The 22,584-nt window shown below is 45.4% G+C and overlaps 1 protein-coding gene across 1 annotated transcript in view; it reads right to left on the bottom strand.

Moving 5' to 3' along the window:
* Nucleotides 1–22,584, bottom strand: part of SLC3A2 (solute carrier family 3 member 2) — a 31,072-nt gene that overhangs the window by 1,383 nt on the left and 7,105 nt on the right. Inside the window, exons 2-8 of the mRNA XM_005699799.3 lie at nt 4,237–4,674; nt 3,679–3,852; nt 2,984–3,078; nt 1,346–1,414; nt 1,201–1,259; nt 852–1,032; nt 597–740 (exon numbers count right to left, since the gene is read on the bottom strand). Coding sequence (XP_005699856.1) covers nt 597–740; nt 852–1,032; nt 1,201–1,259; nt 1,346–1,414; nt 2,984–3,078; nt 3,679–3,852; nt 4,237–4,674 — 1,160 coding nt within the window. The remainder of the gene's footprint in view (nt 1–596; nt 741–851; nt 1,033–1,200; nt 1,260–1,345; nt 1,415–2,983; nt 3,079–3,678; nt 3,853–4,236; nt 4,675–22,584) is intronic.

Below are 22,584 nucleotides of genomic sequence, written 5' to 3'. Positions count from 1 at the left end.
TCAGCTCAATGTCAACCTTCAACCTTGTGGCTAAAGCCAAGTGGGCGCCTTCATGGTCTTACCTCACCTCGGCTCTCACTGTGTATCTGGTCCCCTACAAAGCTCTGAGTTCCTGGACAGCACAGGGCCTAACCAAGAGTAGCCAGTGTCCAGTGAATGAACAAATTACTAAGTAACAGCTACTGTACTGAACTCCTACCAGGGAGTAGGCACTGCATTTTAAAGATGCCTTGTTTCATTCATAACTACTCTCTGCATGTGTTAGTCACTCAGTCATGTCCAACTCTCTGTGACCCCATGGACTGTAGCCCACCAGGCTCCTCTGTCCATAGCGATTCTCCAGGCAAGAATCCTGGAGTGGGTTGCCATCTTCTTTTCCATACTACTCTATAAGGAATGCAATTATCGCAGAAAAAATGATTAAGAGTTAGAGAGAGAAAATAACCTGCCAAGGCCACACAGTGACTGACCAGGGGGCTGACTAGCAAACAAGTTTTCCTTCCCAAGGCTCATGGTCTGTCCGCCACCAGCCACAGAACCATTGTGATGGATGAACACAACCTCTCCCATTGTGCTGGGCAGGCAGCAAACATCACCTGTCCAGAAAGGCCAGCTCCCTCCAGGCCAATCTCGTCTCCATAGCTGAACACTGGGGTTCCCGGCAGGGTGAAGAGCAGCAACTGGTATAGTCGGAGGAGTTGGGGCGACACAAAGGAAGTCAGGAGCCCCGCCTGAGACACCTGCAGGAATGAACATACTCGTGAGCCCCAGAGCCCACTTCTGCCTCTACCTTCCAATGCCCTCTCTTCCAAAAGGCCTCCTGCCCCCTCTCCCACCACTGTGGTACTCACACTCCAGCTGCACCAGTTGCTGCCAAAGGCGTCCAGATACTGGGTGACCAGGAAATTTGTATGATTCCCAGTTAAGCTGGAGTGTGACAGGTAAGAGCTAGTCAACAACAGGTCCTTGGTGGGTTCAAGCAGCCTCAGGATCTGCTGAAGGTCGGAGGAGTCTGTGCCTGCAATCAAAAGCCTGCACAGAACAGAGCGGGAGTTGAGGTTAGTACTGGACAAGAAAGGAGAATGAAGGCGAAGAAGGTTCTCTGGGCTAGGAACTCCCCCCTTTCCTGGGGCTCATACTCCACTGGGGGGTGGTTCCCAGAGTGGAGCTGAACTGGGGAAGCTGGGGTCTGGTACCCACCGATCCTCGCTGACGCTCTTAGTGATGTTCTGCCACTCAGCTAAGAATGAAGACGGATCCTAAAAGGCAAAGAGCAGAGTCGTGAGGAAGGGAAGGCTATCAGGCCCTGGCAAGGCTCCTGTTCTCACATGGAAAGGGTACTCACTGTCAGATTCTGCACGTCCCGAACCTGAAACCCATCCACACCGGTCTGCAGCCAAAACCTCAGAGCTTCCTATCGGGAGAAAGGCAGAAGTACAGAGGAAAGTATCACTGCTGATGCAAGGCTCAGAAGATTCCAGCCCACACTAAATCCTGCCTACCCTATACTTCCCCGTGACCTCAGGAGAGGCGCTTGCCTTGAACAGTCTCACTTTCTTGCCTCTACTATAAACCTTCAGTCTTCAGTTCCCCTTCCATTCCAACCCATCACTGATCCTTAGTGATACAGTGCTCTTCTCTACTCCTCCCCATGGTAAATCGCAAAGCTTTACCTTTAACACCTACAGAAAAGGCCTATACACTAAATGTTAACTTCCTTCAACATTAAGCATTTGTAGAATGTTGATATACTCATTTTACAGATAAGGAAACTGAGAAGGCATGCCCAAGGCCACAATCAGAGAGCAACAGTGAAGGGACCTAAAATGCTAACCAAGATCCCAAGATGAGTATACTTACTCCTCTCCCAGTTTCTTGGAGCCTGGGGAGGGTCTAAGTAAAAGAGCCATTCAGAGCAAGACTCAGGATAAAAGCCTGAAATTCAAAGCACAGCCCCAGGGCAGTTTACCCAAAGATTTGAAAAGAGAAGTCAGCTCTGCAGAATAGGCCCAGGCTTGAAGCCCTGGCATTCCTGCGGCATGTGACACAGGCCCTCACTCCCCCGCCCTCTCTTCTGGGTTCTCTCTCTGCTCCCTGTCTTCTCTCTTCTGGTCTCCATCTTCATCTGAGGCTACCACACTTTGCGCCTTAACATCTAAAAACGTTCTTTTCTCAGTAACTTTTAAAGGGTCTTCTAGCAAGTGGCAAAGAATGAACCAAATGACCCCAAAGGTCAACTGAAATGCTGGGAGTACAGAATTCTACCTCAGAATCCTGGCTGCCAGCAGAGGGTCAGAGTCTGCCACCAGGTTTGTTCTACCCCTTCTGAACTGGTCAGCACCCTAGAACCCAGGCATTAGGAGCTGGGATGACTTTCAAAACCCCACTCCCAGTCTACAGGGTACAGAGTTTGAGCCTTATACCTTCAGAGAAGGCAGATTTGAGATTTAAGATTAATTGGGACCTCCAATCCCAGGGCATATTAAAGCCCCTCTGAACCTTAGCTTCCTCACTTATAGACTTGGGATATGGGTAGGAACCTTGTTTGGTTATACAGGATTAAAGAAGGTATATAAATATACTCGGCACATTCCCAGACACATAGGAAGACCCCAATGCTTACAATTTCAGACTGGGCTGCCTTCCAAAACACATCAAATAAGAAATGGGAAACCAGACAGGACAGGATTCCCACAGAGAAAGGGCTTCCTCTGCCAAAAGGAAGAAAATTCACATCTGAAAAATTCCATCCTGGCACTGTCACCCTGAGAGTCAGGGAAACAAGTGGTCAGAAAAGGAACAAACAAAAAGAGGGATGCACTGCTTGCCTATCCTTCTGCCTGTGGGAAGAGCGTGCCTGCTGGGCGACAAGGAGCCAGGGGCCCCTCAGGTGGTGCCAGGCTACGTTTACAGAACTCACTATGAAAGGGCCAAACAGCCCCAGCATCCAGCTCCCACCTGCCGTCAGCACCAACACACTCACCTTCATTTTGATGGCCACAGTGTCAGTCTGAATGGATTGAAACCAAGGGTTCTGGCCCTTGTAGTTGGGAGTGAGGTCCAGGATGACCCGGATGCCTAGAACAAAGGAGAAAGAGGTGGTTGATAGACTTTGGGAGAAGGGAAAAGGAAGAAATCAACAAATACAAGTCGGTAGAATACTCCCTATGTATTGGTACAAAAGTTTAGATTCGAACCCTGGTGTAACTCAGTTCATTGAAACAAAGATATGAGCAAGTATGGGGGTGGGGGCAGGGCGGGGGTGGGGGCGGTTGGTGTTGGGAGGGAGTAGTGTAACAGAGAAGGCTGAGCTATGAAGCCCTGTCCCCCTCATTCCCAAAGTGAACTTTCTTCAGAGTAGACAAGATTTTAACTTTTTTTTCCTCCAAAGGATTTACTCTTAAGTTTTAAAACCACCGATTTAGCAAAAGCCTACATTTTGCAAATAAGGGCACTGAAGCCCAGAAGCTAAATAATTGTACATCCAAGTATACAAAGTCTCTGAACCACCCGACAAATCCACTTTAAGTTGAAGCCTAACAAACCTCCCCTGGACCTGCCCTAGGAAAACTGTGAGCCAGTCAGCAATAAACCAGACAGAAGTCCTCTCCTGCCTTTCCCCTGGCCAGAAGCCCAAGTCCTCTCTAGCTGCTGCTTTGCCGGTTCTGGGACACCCACTCTTCTTCTTGGCAGAGTGCAGGAGACTCTCAAAATCTTCCTTGGAGCCAAAAATGGGGTCGATCTGTTCCAAGTTGGTCTCTGTGAGGTCATCCTCCTGGTTCTTATGAATTGGGCCCAACACAATACCCTTCACCTTCAGGGTGCTTAAGTAATCGAGCTGCTCCTTAAGGCCTGAAATGGAGAAGCAAAGTTACAGTGAGGCCCCGCGGAGGCCCCTGATCGCCCATATTAGGCTGGATCACCAGACTGAGACGCTGATGTAAGGCGGCTAGCAAGTTGCTTCAGAAACACGCTGCGACAGGCTACAGGCGCCGGGAAGGGGAGGGGAGCATGCTGAGTCAGCCACCCTCAGGAAGGAGCAAATGGGGGGCAGCTTCCTTCAAAGAAAGCAAGGAGGGGCTACGTCTCAGGGACCGGTCGCCAGTACCGAGTAGGGTATAGAACTGTCTGAGTCAATCTGGGAACAGAGATCGAAGTTGGCGACCATTTAAACCAAGGGCCCATGGCGTGGAAGGTGGGGAAGCGCGGGGAGGGAGATGGGGGCGCCAGACTCACCCGCTAGGTTGCCTGTATCGTGGCCCAGGAAGGCCCGAAGGTCTCCAATGCGGTAGAGGGCGCCCTTGTGCCACCATCTCTGCTCTGGCAGCTCGCGGCAGCGTGGCGCCTGCACGATGATGACCACGGCGCCGGCCAGCATGCCCAGCCAGCCGAGCCAGAAGAGCAGCAGCAGCGCCCAGCGGGTGCGTACCCAGGCGGGGCTGCCCGCCACCTTCAGCAGCTCCTCTTTAGACAGGCCCGTGAACTTGGCCTCGGCCGCCGCGTCCGCCTCGTCGTCGGCAACCTTGATCTTAACCAGACCATTCTTCTCGGTGCCGCCTGTCACGACCACGGCCATCGCCGCCCCAGACGCCGCGTTCATCGGCTGCTTCTCGGGTTCCAGCTCGTTCAGTTCCACTTCCTTCATGTCCACCTCGGTGTCCTGGCTCATGGTGCCTGCGGAAACGGAGACACAACGCAGTCTGCGGTCAGCTAGTGGCTGGACACCTGCCCAGATCTCCTGGCCCCAGAACAGACTCCCAGGCTTCCGTGGCTCCACTTAGGTTCCCCGACCGAGTCTGCGGCGCGGCGGGCGCGGCCTCGGGGCCTGAGTAGGGGAGCCAAGCCGAGCCGAGCCCCGCCCCACCCCGCCCCGCCTCCGCCTCCGCTTGTCTCTTAAAGTGGAACCTCCTGGGTTGCTCTTTCAGGGACTGAAAGGGTGGGCGGCGGCCGAGGGAGTAACGTTGGGAACTCAACTCCGATGGCTGCGTGGTTCAATTCCCCTGGTCTATTTCCTGATCTGGAACTGTCTAGCCCTAACGTTCGGACATTCAGAAGGCTGAGCACGGAGCCACCTTTAGGCGGGCGGAGTGTATAATCGCCCCCGGCCCCCTCGTTCTTCCCGCTGCCGCTTAAGTGGGCTAAAAGGGATATCCAGAACTGCGGGGGTTCCGAGGCTCTTCTTCGCCCACTCGAAAGGTTTGTGACTTCCGGGACACCAACTTCCATTTGCCCAGGCCACTTGAACTCAGAGTCAACGAAACTCAGCTCAGCCCTTTCCCCTACCGGGCCTTGTCTTCTCAGGCCTCTGGGACTTGGCCCTGGACCCCTGCTTTCCCGCAGGGCTTACTCCCACTCTTTGAAGGTATCTTGAGTGTAGTTCAACTAATTCATCATGTAGCAACTATTTACAGAGTGCCCATAAAATAGTGTGCTTCATTAACTTTAGTGAATTAACCCTAATCTAGCCTTCTTCATGATATTTTATGATGAATCTGTTTGGAAAGGAGAATTGCTGACATTCCCCCATTTTACCCTACCCCGCCCCCACTTTCTGGCGCCAGGATGTCAGGCAGCTAGGAATCCGACATCCAGAAGAGACTGATGGATAATCTCGGGCCTGACAACATGCAGGGGCTGGGCCTCTGTTGGAGGCACCCATCTTCTCACTACAGATCAGAAGGTGCCACGGCCAGACTGTTCCCCACTTTGCAGGGCCTCCTGCAGATTAGTCCAGTGGCCCCCTCCAGGGGCCAGAGTTCCCTTACTTCCCTGTCCCCTCGCTGTGCTAGGCCTTGGAGGCAGCTGGTACTGCCCAGGCCTTCTTGGCATATGGCCAGGGCACCGTGGACTTGCGTTGTTGTTCAGTCGCTCAGTCATCTGACTCTTTTAAGACCCCATGGACTGCAGCGTGCCAGGCTCCCCTGTCCTTCACTACCTTTAGCTCAAATTCATGTCCACTGAGTCAGTGATGCCACCCAACCATCTCCTCTGTCGCCCCTTCTCCTCCTGCCTTCAATCTTTCCCAGCATCAGAGTTTTCCAGTGAGTCGGCTCTTCGCATCAAGTGGCCCAAGTATTGCAAAGACCTTGAAGAGCACCCAACTTCTTCCCACAGAGGACCCTGAATTGACAGTGAGACAAGGTTCAGCCAGACATCAACACCATGAGGTGCCAACACTCTCAGGAACTTCTTGTTCCTAAGCAGCACCAGCTGGGTTATTTTCAGAGAGGACCTGAAGGAAGTTAAGTTCTTTCTCCCTCTCCCACCTGGGCTGGAAGCCAAGATAGCTGTGTATTTGGAAGAAAACAGAAACCAAGATCTGAAGAAATAGAAGAGGTACCAAAGGAGAGCCGAGGCCATGAAAAAACTCACCCTCTGCCCTTCCCCTTCATTCCTCTCCCCTCTTCATACCAGACTCATCCCCATCCCCCACCCCAAGCAAGCAGGTATGGAGTTCAGACCTGTGCTCAATGATGACAGCAAGTCCAAGGTGCCCTGGCCATATGCCAAATAAGTGCCAACCAGACTGAACAGACTATCGCCAGCATGAAAGCTCAAAGTTAAGAACTGTGGGGTCAGACACTCTCTTTGAGATGTTTCAACGTAACACTCCCACACATACACACAGTATCTGACTCACGGCCCCCCACAGCTCCAGAAAGATGAAACCAATCCCCCCCTGCATTCCGCAAGGACGCTAACAACTTGCCTCCCCAAGTTTATCACCCACCACACCCGTCACAGGGACCACCCTCCAACATCATCAGCCTTCAACACCTGTTAGTCCTGCCACATAACCAGCTGCCAGGCCTCCGCATTTCTGTGCACGTCATCCCCTATGTGTTTTGACGTTCCTTTTCTGCCTCATAACCTCCAATTCATTCCAGACCTAGTTCAAATGATAGCTTCTCTCAAATCCCCAGAAAGAATTACTTTCCATCCACTGTGCACCTGTCTCTTCCTGGGCTGGAAGAGATCACATCCTGTTTGCTTATTACTTTTCCTTGTCTGAGTGTCAGCACTTCAAGACAAGTGGCAGAGCCTTGTGCTACTTGTTGATGAACCTGCCTGCTCAGACGTAGGCACTTTATAGTGAAGTGAAGTCGCTCAGTCTTGTCCGACTCTTGGCGACCCCGTGGACTGTAGCCCACCACACTCCTCTGTCCATGGGATTTTCCAGGCAAGAGTACTGGAGTGGGTTGCCATTTCCTTCTCCAGAGGATCTTCCCAACCCAGGGATCGAACCCAGGTCTCCCACATTGTAAGCAAGACACTTTACAGTCTGAGCCACCAGGGAAGTCCTAGGCACTTTGTAAGTGTGCGGTAAATAAGTGGATGAACTGTTACCATTAAAACCCAGTATTTCCCTTCTTAGAAGCAACTCAACAAAAGCAGCATGTATTTGAAAAAAAAACGTGCACCTCAGTGCTCACAGCAGCATTTACAACTGTAAAAATATGGAAGGTGTCCTTCAACAGACAAATGGATAAAAGATGATATACTGTATGGAATCCTCCTTAGCCTCAAGAAAAAAGGGACTTTTGCCATTTGCAGCAACATAGATGGACTCTGCGGGCATTATCCTCAGTGAAATAACTCAGACAGAAAGACAGATGCTGTATGATATCACCTATATGTGGAGTCTAAAAAAATACAACAAACTAGTAGATATAACAAAAAAGAAGCAGACTTGAATACAGAAAACAAACGAGTGGTTACCAGTGTGTGGGGGTGGGGGGGGTGGGGGGGTGAGAGACCAGGAGGTATAAACTACTGGATATAAAATAGTCTCAAGGATGTATATAATGCGGGGAATATAGCCAATATTTGGTAATAACTGTAAAGGGAAAGTAACATTTTAAATTGTGTTTAAATTTTCTTCATTTAAAAAAGGCAGAAAAAAAAGTAGTATGTGAAGATAAAGGGATAAAGTGAACAGGAATTTAAACAACATTGTGTGGTATCAAGAGGAAGCTGTTTATGCAGGAAAACAAGCCAAGACTTGTAACTGTTCAACCAAATAAAACCAAGTAATAAATCTGGTTGAAGGGGAGGACAAAAAAAGCAACAGAGCAAGATAGCAGAGAAAGAGGGCTGAAGGTGGCTAGAGATCCTCCGATCCTAGTGTATGTTGCTAAATACAGAACTTAATATTTACTACAGAATTCAAAGTATATAATTTGTTCAAGAATTTAGCCTTCAAGAGAAGCAAGGAAAAAAGTAGTTCAGAGTCTGGAGCCAAATTAAAAAAAAAAAAAGAAAGAAAGAAATGAAGACAGTTTGAGAGACCTTGGGGACAATATCAAACATAGAGAGAAAGGGGCAGAGAACATTTATGAGGACATAATAGCTGAAAACTTCCCTAACCTGGGAAATGAAATAGACATCCAAGTACAGGAATCACAGAGAGTCCCAAACAGGATTAACCCAAAGAGGACCATACCAACGCACACTGTAATTAATACAGCAAAAGTTAAAGAGAGAATAATAAGTGCATCAAGGGAAAAGCAACAAGTTAAAAAAAAAAAAAAAAAAGTCTGGAGCCAATAAGAACAGATTAATGAGGTCATTAAAGTCTTCAGGACTTTACACTCATTCAAGTAAATGGTGGGGGCGGGCAGGGCGGTTGGGGCCCTGAAGTTCAGAGGGCCAAGTCCACAAAGTTCCTTTCTAATCCCTTGTTGCAAAAATTCATGTCCCATGTTTCCCAACAGGTGAGGATTACTTGATCTTAGCGAAAGATGGCAGTTTTCCCCCCTCAGTTCAGTTTAGTCGCTCAGTCGTGTCCACCTCTTTGCAACCCTATGAACTGCAGCACACCAGGCCTCCCTGTCCATCACCAACTCCCGGAGTTCACTCAGACTCACGTCCATTGAGTCGGTGATGCCATCCAGCCATCTCATCCTCTGTCATCCCCTTCTCCTCCTGCCCCCAATCCCTCCCAGCATCAGAGTCTTTTCCAATGAGTCAACTCTTCACACGAGGTGGCCCAAGTACTGGAGTTTAAGCTTTAGCATCATTCCTTCCAAAGAACACCTGGGACTGATCTCCTTTAGAATGGACTGGTTGGATCTCCTTACAGTCCAAGGGACTCTCAAGAGTCATCTCCAACACCACAGTTCAAAAGCGTCAATTTTTCGGCTCAGCTTTCTTCACAGTCCAACTCTCATATCCATACATGACTACTGGAAAAACCATAGCCTTAACTAGACGGACCTTTTGTTGGCAAAGTACTGTCTCTGCTTTTGAATATGCTATCTAGGTTGGTCTTAACTTTCCTTCCAAGGAGTAAGCGTCTTTTAATTTCATAGCTGCAGTCACCATCTGCAGTGATTTTGGAGCCCAAGAAAATAAAGTCTGACACTGTTTCCACTGTTTCCCCATCTATTTCCCATGAAGTGATGGGACCAGATGCCATGATCTTCGTTTTCTGAATGTTGAGCTTTAAGCCAACTTTTTCACTCTCCTCTTCCACTTTCATCAAGAGGCTTTTTAGCTCCTCTTCACTTTCTGCCATAAGGGTGGTGTCATCTGCATATCTGAGGTTATTGATATTTCTCCCGGCAATCTTGATTCCAGCTTGTGTTTCTTCCAGTCCAGCGTTTCTCATGATGTACTCTGCATATAAGTTAAATAAGCAGGGTGACAATATACAGCCTTGACGTACTCCTTTTCCTATTTGGAACCAGTCTGTTGTTCCATGTCCAGTTCTAACTGTTGCTTCCTGACCTGCATACAGATTTCTCAAGAGGCAGGTCAGGTGGTCTGGTATTCCCATCTCTTTCTGAATTTTCCACAGTTTAATGTGATCCACAAAGTCAAAGGCTTCGGCATAGTCAATAAAGCAGAAATAGATGTTTTTCTGGAACTCTCTTGCTTTTTCCATGATCCAGCAGATGTTGGCAATTTGATCTCTTCCAGTGTCTTTAAAAGAAAAAAGATTTCCAAAAACAGAGCAAAGATGGGAAGATAGTTAGAAACTCAGGAAACTGTCCAACAGACTCTGCAACACTGCCAAAGCTGAAGGTATAATTTCAAAGACCCAGAAAAAAAGCATCCAGGCTCTGCCTCTAAACTACCCATCAGCCTTGAGGAGTTTAGCCAAATTCGAAAACTGGATGATGGCTAAAGTCAAGGAACTGAGCGCTTGGAAGTCAAAGTGCCGCCGAGATGAAAGCAGAGAGAGAACGTGACCCCAACCAAAGGGACCCACTTGGCAGCTGTTATTAGAAGAAGCAGTGTTGGCATATTATTTGTTATTACAAATCCTGCAGGAGGGACACTGGCTGGTGAAGAGAACTGTCAGAGTTGTCTTACTGAAGGGTGAGGAATGTGAGTGTGGATAAAAGCCAGAAAGAGTAAAGGAGAAACAACCCAAGCCTTCTCGTTGCAGAAGAGAAATGAATGCGCCATCTATAATCTAACTGAACAACACTGAAGCAAGTCACTCTCTCTGATGCAACCAAATATTAAAAGAGAAACACCAGAGATACAGCAGATCAATTTATGGACGAGATAGAGAAGTTATTACTCTTGGACAGATGACATCAGATAGTCAACTGATTAGAGACACAATACTGATCTCATCAAAAGGCTAACTGGTAATAAGAGAGTAAATGATTCCCTAAATGAACACTGAAGCACTCCAACCTCAGCTCCTTCTGCAGTCCTGGTCACACAGTACTGGTGAGTGTTGTCAGTTTCCCCATCTCCTGTGCGCTTCAAAACTATCTATCATCACAGTCCTTGAAAGGAAGTCACTAAGTGCGGCCACAGGCAAGGGCTATGAAGTTACACTCTGCCTCCCAGAGGGAGGCGTACCTTCATAAATTATTTCATTTCTCTCTTCCCTCTCATATATTTATTTATCTATTCCTTTATTCATATCAGTATGGATTCTTGGATACTTATTTTATACTTTGGGTTAGAATCCAACACTGTACTGCTTTCTTGCTCTGATTATTCCAGCTTTTGCCACTGTGAGCTCTCTCACTTTGGCCATTGCGTCCTTTTAATACGTGCCTCTTCCCCTTCTTCTTCTTTTTTTTTTTTTCAGCATTTTACTTTCTGGCACTATAAGATGCTTCAGGTTCATCTTGTATATTTTCTAGGGCCCCAGCCTGAGAAATAGCATTTCTCCAAAGAGCCATAGTCCCTTTTATTGGAGAACAGTATTAGAAGTCAAGATATGGGCACTCAGGCATCATTTGAGGAATGAAAGTTATCCATCAAAAATATGTCTTGGGAATTCCCTGGCAGTTCAGTGGTTAGGACTCCTTGCTTTCACTGCTGAGGGAGTGAGTTCAATCCCTGGTCAGAAACTAAGATCCCACAAACCACATGGCATGGCCAAATAAATAATTAAATAATTTATATATATATATATATTTTTTTTTTTTTCCTTGTATACTCCACTTTTTTGGGAGATGGTTGGTGTCCAATTTTTAAAATCTGTCCTTACTTCAAGGCCTGAAAGATATTCATCTATACTTTCTACAATAAAAAAGGCTTTATTTTTGACATTTCAATCCTCAATCCATCTTTAATTGATGTTTACTTATGGCATAAGGTAGGGAAGTAATCTCATATTTTTTCCAGATGGATAACTATAATGTGATGAAAATGCATCCATAGTACTACCCTGGTGGTACAGTGGACAGGAATCCACCTGCCAATGCAGGGGACATGGGTTTGATCCCTGGTCCAGAAAGATTCCACATGCCTTGGGGCAACTAACCCTGTGCGCCACAACTACTAAGCCAGTGAGCAACTATCGAGCCTGCGCACAGCACCTAGAGAAAGCCCAAGCAGAGCAATGAAGACTGCGTGCAGCCAAAAACACACACACACATATCTATGTTTGACCTCTGCCCCTAGTTACTGACACGGAGCTCCCAACTCCCTTCGCATCTCCTGGGTGATAGGAATGCCTTTTGTTCTAATGAGGCCACTATTGATGGGCTCCTAGACAGCTTCAGGATCAGGGCTGGTTACCAGAAAGGCATACTGGAGTGATGAAACTCTCAGTCCCACTCCCCAACCTCTGGGAAGGGGAGAGGGGCTAGAGACTGGATTAATCATCAATGGCAATGATTTAATCAACTGTACCTACGTAACAATATCTAATGATGATCACACCTACAGTTTCCGAGTTGGTCAACACATCAAGGTGCTGGCAGCGAGGCACCCACACCCCCACTCCTTGCACCTAGCCTTTTCCCCCAAGCTGTAGCCTTCATAATAAACTGCCAATAGTAAGTAAAATGTTGTACCTGACTCAGTCCCTCAAGGAACCCATTTACTCTTAAATCAACTAAATGACCCCCAAAATCTTTGTCAAATATTATGACCCACTAATCTTTAGTTAATTCTGTATTTCTAATTATCCATAATTAATCTGATCCTGTGATTCCCACAACCCCCTATAGCCTCTCCTCCTCAATCCCCCTGCTCAGTATCACAGTTCAGTGAGTGACACAGCTGTTCTTCCAGTTTTCTAGGCCAGAAGCACATGGGCAATTTTCTTAGCTCTTATATCTTCCCATCCTCCCTGTCCAGCTAGATGCTAGTATAAACTCTGTAGCCTGATTAATATAGGTACAATATCTCCACTTAGGAAACAGATACACACACACACAAGCTTCAGCTGCATGCTATCATGAAACTCTCTAAACAAACTGGAAATGGTTCCAAGTCTCCATCCAGACTTAAAATGTGCCAGTTCTTGCTCCTATATTCAGTATTTCAAATGTCTTATAAATGTATTTATACAAATATATTTACATAAGCAATATTAATAAATGTATTAATAAATAAACCAAACTCTCAAGCACTTTTGATTTTCACAGATATCCAACATGGCTAAATGTTACCAGAGCTTTCCAGCAATACAATCCTAAAGACACATAATGAGGCATTGGGATCTTTGATTTCAATGTTCACTTTCCGAACATAAACTCTTCCTTCATTCCCTCAAAGCAAGTAACTCAGTATTTGAATAGTTCCGCCCACATCTGCCCCTGCTCCTACCTATGTTCCTTTTTGGGTCAGTTATAGGAAAAATCTTAGGCTCCATAGAGGGAAACAGGGACCTAACTAACATTTTAAAATATGTTTTTATATTTAATAAGGTGAAAAGGGGGTATATAATGTTGAGAAGTAGACATTTAGGGACAAGTATGAATAATAGAAACCTGAATTTAAACTAGCTCCTTACACTGCAACTAAATTGGTTAATTTCAACAACACTCTGTAAAATAATTTGAACTACAGAGAAATTAAAAACAAACTAAAACACATCACTAAGAAGGGAAACCCACTTTTCTAATTAAAATAGAAACTGTTGCACTAATGAAATGCTAGCTAGAATGTAACCAGTCTGAGAAAGGAAATAAACTTTTTCCTTGAAGAAACACATAGGATAAGAACAAAAGAATAAACAGCTACAGTCACCTGATCACCACAGCCTGATTAGCAGTTTCTTAACCATTGTTAAGTCCCCAATGACATGTTCCCAGAGGTGCTGCAATACCAGGCTGTGATACTGAAATACACATTTGGGACTTCTCTGGTGGTCCACTGGTTAAGACTCTGAGCTTCCACTGCAGGAGGGCAGCAGGCACAGGTTCAATCTCTGATCAGGGAATCAAGATCCCACATGCTGTGTGGACCAAATACATATTTGGTCTTCAGTCCTCTTTCCTGGCACCAGAGCTTCTAAAATCTTTGGAATCTCTAGAATAAAGAGTGGAACTGTCAGCCTCATCCCTCACTCTCCAGAGAGGGTAGAGGAGCTGAAGCCTGATTAATCACCAATAGCCAATGATCATGCCTATGTAATGTAAAAGTCGCTCAGTCATGTCCGACTCTTTTGTGACCCCATGGACTGTAGCCTGCCAGGCTACTCTGTCCGTGGGGTTTCCCAGGCAAGAATACTGAAGTGGGTTGCCATTTCCTTCTCCAAGTTGCCATATATACTAGCAATGAAAACTAAGAGACCTAAGATTAAATCTAACAGTGAATAGATGACTTCTTTATGAAGGAATTTCAAATTCTGAAAGATGATGCTGTGAAAGTGCTGCACTCAATATGCCAGCAAAATTGGAAAACTCAGCAGTGGCCACAGGACTGGAAAAGGTCAGTTTTCATTCCAATCCCAAAGAAAGGCAATGCCAAAGAATGCTCAAACTACCGCACAATTGCCCTCATCTCACATGCTAGTAAAGTAATGCTCAAAATTCTCCAAGCCAGGCTTCAGCAATATGTGAACCGTGAACTTCCTGATGTTCAAGCTGGTTTTAGAAAAGGCAGAGGAATCAGAGATCAAATTGCCAATATCCGCTGGATCATTGAAAAAGCAAGAGAGTTCCAGAAAAACATCTACTTCTGCTTTATTGACTATGCCAAAGCCTTTGACTGTGTGGATCACAATAAACTGTGGAAAATTCAGAAAGAGATGGGAATACCAGAGCACCTGACCTGCCTCTTGAGCAATCTGTATGCAGGTCAGGAAGCAACAGTTAGAACTGGACATGGAACAACAGACTGGTTCCAAATAGGAAAAGGAGTACATCAAGGCTGTATATTGTCACCCTGCTTATTTAACTTCTATGCAGAGTACATCGTGAGAAATGCTGAACTGGAAGAAACACAAGCTGGAATCAAGATTGCCGGGAGAAATAGCAATAACCTCAGATATGCAGATGACACCACCCTTATGGCAGAAAGTGAAGAGGAGCTAAAAAGCCTCTTGATGAAAGTGGAAGAGGAGAGTGAAAAAGTTGGCTTAAAGCTCAACATTCAGAAAACGAAGATCATGGCATCTGGTCCCATCACTGCATGGGAAATAGATGGGGAAACAGTGGAAACAGTGTCAGACTTTATTTTCTTGGGCTCCAAAATCACTGCAGATGGTGACTGCAGCCATGAAATTAAAAGACGCTTACTCCTTGGAAGAAAAGTTATGACCAACCTAGATAGCATATTCAAAAGCAGAGACACTACTTTGCCGACTAAGGTCCATCTAGTCAAGGCTATGGTTTTTCCTGTGGTCATGTATGGATGTGAGAGTTGGACTGTGAAGAAGGCTGAGTGCCAAAGAATTGATGCTTTTGAACTGTGGTGTTGGAGAAGACTCTTGAGAGTCCCTTGGACTGCAAGGAGATCCAACCAGTCCACTCTGAAGGAGATCAGTCCCGGGTGTTCTTTGGAAGGAATGATGCTAAAGCTGAAACTCCAGTACCCTGGCCACCTCATGTGAAGAGTTGACTCACTGGAAAAGACTCTGATGCTTGGAGGGATTGGGGGCAGGAGGAGAAGGGGATGACAGAGGATGAGATGGCTGGGTGGCATCACTGACTTGATGGACGCTGAGTCTGAGTGAACTCCGGGAGTTGGTGATGGACAGGGAGGCCTGGCGTGCTGCAATTCATGGGGTCGCAAAGAGTTGGACACGACTGAGCAACTGAACTGAACTGAACTTATGAAGGAAAAGATGATATCCTACAGAAACACACTCAAACACAAATAATGAGAACCTAGTATCTGCCAGGCACTTTTCTATGAGCTGGGGTGGTAGCAAGGAAAAAGAGCCTGCTTTCATGAAGTTTAATTTCACTAAGTGAAAGAAAGAAAATTAAAGAATAAATACTCACACACACGTAACATGTTAAATGATTACAAGTGCTGTCAAAAGGCAGAGTACGATGAGAAGGAGATTACTTGATTCAGGGAAGGCATCTCTGATGAGGTGATATCTGAGCAAAGACCCAAAGAGGTAAAGAAACAAGGGAGCTTTCTAAAAGAAAGTTTTCTAGGTGAGGGAATAATAGCAAGTACAAAGACCAAAAGGAGAAACGTCTCATATTTGTAAACAGATTTGATGTTATAAAGAAATTAATGCTCCCTGATGAAATAAAATTTTAAGGCACAATAAAGAAAGTTCACATAAAATTCTCCCCGGCCGCTTTAGCCACTGCCCTCTCCCCTCTGGGGTGCACTGTGCATCTGCATCAACTAGATCCCCTTAGAAGACACGGCAATGCCTACTTGCAAAAACAAACAAAAGCAACTTCCTCCTGGCACCAGGAAGGTAGCTCCTTAGAAAATAACATTCCGTTCTCAATTCTGTAAGGGGTCACAGCAACTCAGAGCTCGCCTTGCTGGACTATGTTACTTTGATGTATGACCCTTTGTCTCAAAAATTTCTATAACTCTGCTTTGACCTCTACCAGGGGGACAGTTCTCAGAGCTTTCAGAAAGATTGTCTCCTGGGTTATAATCCTCCAGCTGACTCAAAGAAAACTTTCCAGTTTTTTTCTTAGATTGACTACTGATTAATTTTTTTCATCAACATCCCCAGATAGTCTATCAATCCACTGCAATTCCAATACAAATCTTAATATCCATGTTTGGGAACTTTATGATTCTTTAACACATGTGTAAGAGAAAAGGGCCAAAAACAGTAAAGATATTTTTTAAGTAATACTTTTGAAGACAAATCCTACCATATATCAAGCATGTTATAGTCCTAAGTAATAACAGTAAAAGTAAAAGTAAAAAGTAAACACAATAATATATTCCAAGTGGTTAAAAGACCTAAATATGAAAAACAAATATTTTAAATTTTTAGAAAAAAAATGAGAGTATCTTTCTGGTTTTCAAGGTAAGGAAGGAGTTCTTAAACAAGACACAAAAGCACAAACCATTAAGAAAAGAACTAATAAATTCTACAAGAAAAATCTGTGCATCACAAGAGACCGTAACAAACTGCAAAGACAAGCCAGAAAAGGGACAAGACATAGTATCTGAAACTAATAAGACAACAGTCTTGTATGAAACATAAAGTTCCACTGAAAACCAGTGAGGAAAAAAGCAACAATTCAGCAGGAAAAACAATTTACAGACTAGGAACGGTAAGTTCACAAAATCGGATACACAAAAAATGGCCAGTGAACTCTTGACAGATTACGTATTAGTAATCAGTAAAATGCAAATTACAATCACAAAAAAATACAATTTTATGTCCATAGATTGGCAAAACATCTGATTGAACCAAGTGATGACAAGGACATGAAATTGCCTAAGTGGCAACATCAACTGGTATAATCACTCTAGGTGCGCAATGTACAAAAGCCTGTAGACCCGAAAATACTCTTAGATATTACCTATCAATGGCACTCCTGGATTCATAACCCAGAGAAACTCTCATAAACGTGCGGAAAGCAACATACAAAGGATTTCACTGCAGTACTGATTATAGTAGTAAAAACTTAGAAACCTGTAAAAGGGTTTATCACTAGGGGACAAAATAGTTTGTAGAACATGTCTAGAGTATATAAAAAACTGAATTTTAAAGAGCTAGGGCACAAAAAGGCAGGCAAAGTGTATCAAAAATATAATGTTAAAGAAAAGGGGGAAATAGTAGATTCACCTTAAAATTTTTTCTAAAAACTAAATGATACAAGAGTACCAACAGTCTCCTTTTTAATGATATCCTATCCCAAAAGAAAGAACCACACCATTCACGGAGGAACTGCACCATCTGGTGGACATGGGGAATGGATAGAGCGAGTTCATCTCCCTGTTCCAAAATTCCACTTAATAAAAGCATCCTCAGGTAGAGAATTCACGAGATATTAAATGATATGAACAGATACTGATCTTCAGCCAAAACCCATAGAAACAACCTATAATTAAGATTCCGGAACCAACAAGGACCAATGTATAGCAACTATACTCAATATTTTATAATAACCTATATGGGAAAAGATTCTGAAAAGGATATATATATTTATATACATGTACGTGTGGTTGTAGTTGAATCATTGTGCTGTATACCTGAAACTAACAAACACAACACTATAAATCAACTATACTTCAATTGAAAAAAAAAAAAAAAAGATTCTCATCAGGCTTTGCTTCCCAAACTTCCATTCAAGGTCACAAATGCAATCTTAAAGATGTTCCTTTTAAAATTTCACAAATTTGGCTCTTCCAAAACCCAGTCTAATCCTTCTCTGGGAGAGCTTCCAACTGGCATATTCCTCCCCAGGGTTCAGGAAATAAGGAAATTCTGTTCCCAGATTGAATCTTTGCCCTACAGGTAAACATCCTCCTCCAAGCTCATTGCAGGGCACTGTGCGTTTGCATATTCCTGCTGCTGCTGCTGCTGCTGCTAAGTCTCTTCAGTCATGTCCGACTCTGTGAGACCCCATAGACAGCAGCCCACCAGGCTCTGCCATCCCTGGGATTCTCCAGGCAAGAACACTGGAGTGGGTTGCCATTTCCTTCTCCAATGCATGAAAGTGAAAACTGAAAGTGAAGTCACTCAGTCATGTCTGACTCTTCGTGACCCCATGGACTGCAGCCTAATAGAGGCAGTGTCTCTTACTGCCAGGAGAGGGCAGAGCTATTCCCGGAGCAGCTGCCATCCTCAGAAAGATCCTGTTGGAGGAAGCTGGTTTTATAGCTCTTAAGTATTTCTTCTAACAACCTCTTCAGGAGCTTCATAACACTGGGCAGGTAAACACTGAGTTATAGTGACATGCTGAGAAAGATCGAGGGCTGGAGAAGGGGGTGACAGAGGATGAGATAGTCAGATAGCATCACTGACTCAACGGACTTGAATCTGAGCAAACTCCGGGAGAGACTGAAGGACAGGAAAGCCTGGCGTGCTGCAGTCCATGGGGTCTCAAAGAGTCAGACACGACTAAGTGATTCACCAACAAAAACAGGATACATATAACAAATGAAGGCATGGTAATGGATAAACTGTTCAAGGCAGAGTGAGAAAACAAGTGGATCCAGAACAGAACCCTGAGTGCAATGGGTTAAAAAGAATGGGAGGTAAGGAAGTCAATGGAGTGGGGACGGAACAGTTTCAGAGGTTCCTGGTTTGTCTCTCCCAGACCAAAGGCTCAAGGTGGGGCCTTCCCTGGTGGTCCAATGGTTAAGAATCTGCCCTGCAGCGCAGGGGACACAGGTTCAATCGCTGGTTGAGGAACTAAGATCCCACATGCTGTGGAGCAACGAAGCCCGTGCACAATTAGAGAATCCCTGTGCTGCCATGAAAAGTCCCGCATGACGATCCTGTGTGATACAACGAAGACCTGGTGCAGCCTAAATAAATCAATTAAAGAATCAATGTGGGGGGTTACTCCAACTCTTATCAGTCCCAGTAAGCACTTGGGGACCAGGGATATGATGGATCACCAGGTAAGAACCCAAGGACTTTAGAGAAATGTCCTGGGACGCAGGACTTAACCCCTGGCAAGGATTCCAGTGGGTGGGGCAAAATCACTGTTTCGGTGGCTTACAGAAGCTTTGAGAAAGCAATGGCCTCTGCTGATGCAACAGGTATGCTTCAGTGGCCCTAACAGATGACAGAGGAAGCAATACAGAGGCTGAAGAAAGCAGACTTGCTGGAATGGATAGATTATGTGAGGCCAGAAGACCCATCAGAGAACTGTGTTCCAAGAAAGGGCCCAGGGGACACAACATTCGCCAAGGCCATCAGGAACGCACTGCTGACAGGGGCATCAGTACCACCTGGAAGCTCAGTGGCGGTTCTCCTCTACAGTCCAGGAGAGGAAGTCACGGAGCTGACATCCTTCCTTCCCGCTCACCCCCATCAAGTAACAGTGAAGTGAAAGTCGCTCAGTCGTGTCTGACTCTTTGCGACGCCATGGACTGTATAGTCCGTGGAATTCTCCAGGCCAGAATACTGGAGTGAGTAGCCTATCCCTTTGCCAGGGGATCTTCCTGACCCAGGAATTGAACTGGGGTCTTCTGCATCGCAGGTGGATTCTTTACCAACTGAGTTATCAGGGAAGGCCCATCAAGTAATACAGGAGAGGAATTACAGAGGCACTGCTTAACTGCCAGAAGTCAGAAAGCGCTAATTATCATAAGGCTGGCAAGACTGGAGGGTTAGCCATGGGGCCTGTAACCCATCAGAGACAACTGTAGATATGATAAACAGTGGTATCCCTAGGCGGAAGCCAATGAGGGTGCTGCTGAATATCTACAACCTGCAGGGAGAAAGAAGAAAGGAGTACAAGGCTAAGGACGGTCACCACAGGAAACAGTCAAAATCTCTTTCTTAGTTCCTGGGTCTGAGCCAATTTTCACATCCCAAACCCAGTTACTGAAGAGGTAACCGAGACCCTAGGGGAAGGAGCATGAAACTATGATTCTCCCAGTTCTTCCCAAAAAGGAACTCATCATCTGCTAAAAGAACTATACATTTGGAAAAGGAGGATATGCAAACATTTTGAGGATTTTAGACACAGGACCTGAACTGACACTGATGCCTTGAGGCCCAAAGCATCATTATTCCCATTAGAAGAGGTAATCTCCGCAGTCCCCAAGTGTTTAGTGGAACTGATATACTCAGGAGGAACCTCTATACTGGGTCCTTGGCCTACAAGAGAAGGGCTATCACAGTGGGAAAGGCAGAGTAAAAATCTCTGAAACTCCCCTACTCTTCAGCCATGATAGTAAGTAAAAAGAAATTACCATATCCTAGGGAGTAAGGAGAAAGGGACAGAGATTACAGCCAGCATTAAAGACAGCAAGGATACGTGGATGTGATGCTTATCATAGCCACTCGTAGAACTGAAACTCCCATCTATACACCAGGTGACATGGTAAGTTGCCAACTTTGAGTGCGACTCAAGAATACAAAAGCGCATTGCAAGTCCAAGTTACAACGCCTGAAGCCTTGCCACTTGACCCATAACATCCAAGAGATCTATGGGGTTGGAAAAATACTCACTGTGGAGCCTATGGCAGGCCCCAGTGGGCAAAACAGGTGGCTGAAATTCTAGAACAAGGTCAGGCTGTTCACAACAGAGAAATACATGCCTTTTGAGAAACAGCTCTTGGCGTGTTATTGGAACACTTCATTATGAAACACTAAGTAACCAAGAACGGCCCCATTATGAGTTATATCAGACCTGCTGCCATTATAGGTTGGACCTACGAAGTCAAAACGTCAGACCAGACCAGCAGCAGTCTTTCAAAAAATGGAAATGGTACCTCCGGAATCAAGACTAAGCAGAACCAGGGGATACAGACAAACTGTATAAGCTGGTAGCCCAAACCTCTCGATATCCACCATATTTGTAAAAGTGTCCCCACCCCTTGTGCAAAAGAACTCGCAGTCATCAGGAATGTCCTGTATAACCTGCTAAAGGAGGAAGTAAAAGCTCAAGCATGATTTATAGACGGGTCAACTTATGAGTGCCAAGTGAAAATGACAGCGGCCACATTCAGAAGAGGCCTTGAAAGACAGTGGAGATAGAAAATCTGCCAGCTATCCACCTGACGATCCACCTTGTGCAGAAGGAGAAATGGCCCAAGGTGAGACTATATACACACTCTAGGTCACTGGCCAATGGTCTGGCCCGCTGATGAGAGGACTGGAAGGAAAAGGACTAGAAGATCAAAGGGTCTGAGGGCTGGGATAGAGAATGGTGATGGACATATGAGAGAGTGTACAAAGCCAAAGACTTCTGCATCACACATTGTGAGTGAGTGAAGTCGCTCAGTCGTGTCCGACTCTTTGCGACCCCGTGGACTGTAGCCTACCAGGCTTCTCTGTCCATGGGATTCTCCAGGCAAGAATACTGGAGTGGGTTACTATTTCCTTCTCCAGGGGATCTTCCCGACCCAGGGATCAAACCCGGGTCTCCCACATTGGAGGCAAACGCTTCAACCTCTGAGCCACCAGGGAAGCCCACCAAAAAGAATCCACCACGAAAGAAAGAAACCACCAAGCAGACAGAACGACTTGGCCTTCATCAGAAAGCATGCCAGGATTCAAACCCAGGCATTCTCTTAGCCAACACAATGATTTATAAAAAAAAAACACGTAGGGACTTCCCTGGTGGTACAGTGGCTAAGACTCTGCACTGTTCAGTGCAGGGGGCCTGGGTGTGATTTCTGTGGTCAGCGAGCTAAATCCTACATGCCATTACTAAAAAGAGCCCATGGGCTACCACTAACCTGGCTCAGCCTAATAAATAAAATAGGGGAAAAAAATGTATAAACTCCTATTTATATTTCATCCTTTGAAAATTTTTCTACCTTTTCAAATAATTGATAATGTACATAAAATATAACTTACTCTAAAAATCTTCACATCGTAGGGTGTATCAGCTTTTTTGTTTGGGGGTTTGTTGGTTCTTTCCCCTGTGCCACACGGCTTTTGGGATCTTAGTTCGCCAACCGGAGGCTGAACCCAGGCCATCAGCAGCGAAAGTAGCTTTTTCTTAACTTACAGGAAAGAAACAATCAAAAAAGTTTGGTGACCACTGCTCTATTCTGCCATTACATAACTACTGTTGCTGCTGCTGCTGCTAAGTCGCTTCTGTCTTGTCTGACTCTGTGCGACCCCATAGATGGCAACCCAACAGGCTCCTCCGTCCCTGGGATTCTTATTGAATTAACAGATACTTTTGTTAGCCTAGTTCTGGACTACTTCATATGGTTTATAGTACCTCTTACAAGTCTAAAACCAAATTCCTTACTAATGAAGCCATAATTTATAATGCCTATTTTTTTTCCAAGGGAGAGATACTT

This window comes from Capra hircus, chromosome 29, assembly GCF_001704415.2.
Source record: "Capra hircus breed San Clemente chromosome 29, ASM170441v1, whole genome shotgun sequence".
Classification (NCBI taxonomy): Eukaryota; Metazoa; Chordata; class Mammalia; order Artiodactyla; family Bovidae; genus Capra; species Capra hircus.
The sequence above is the reverse complement of the archived record's forward strand: the minus strand, read 5'-3'. Positions and strand labels throughout refer to the sequence as shown.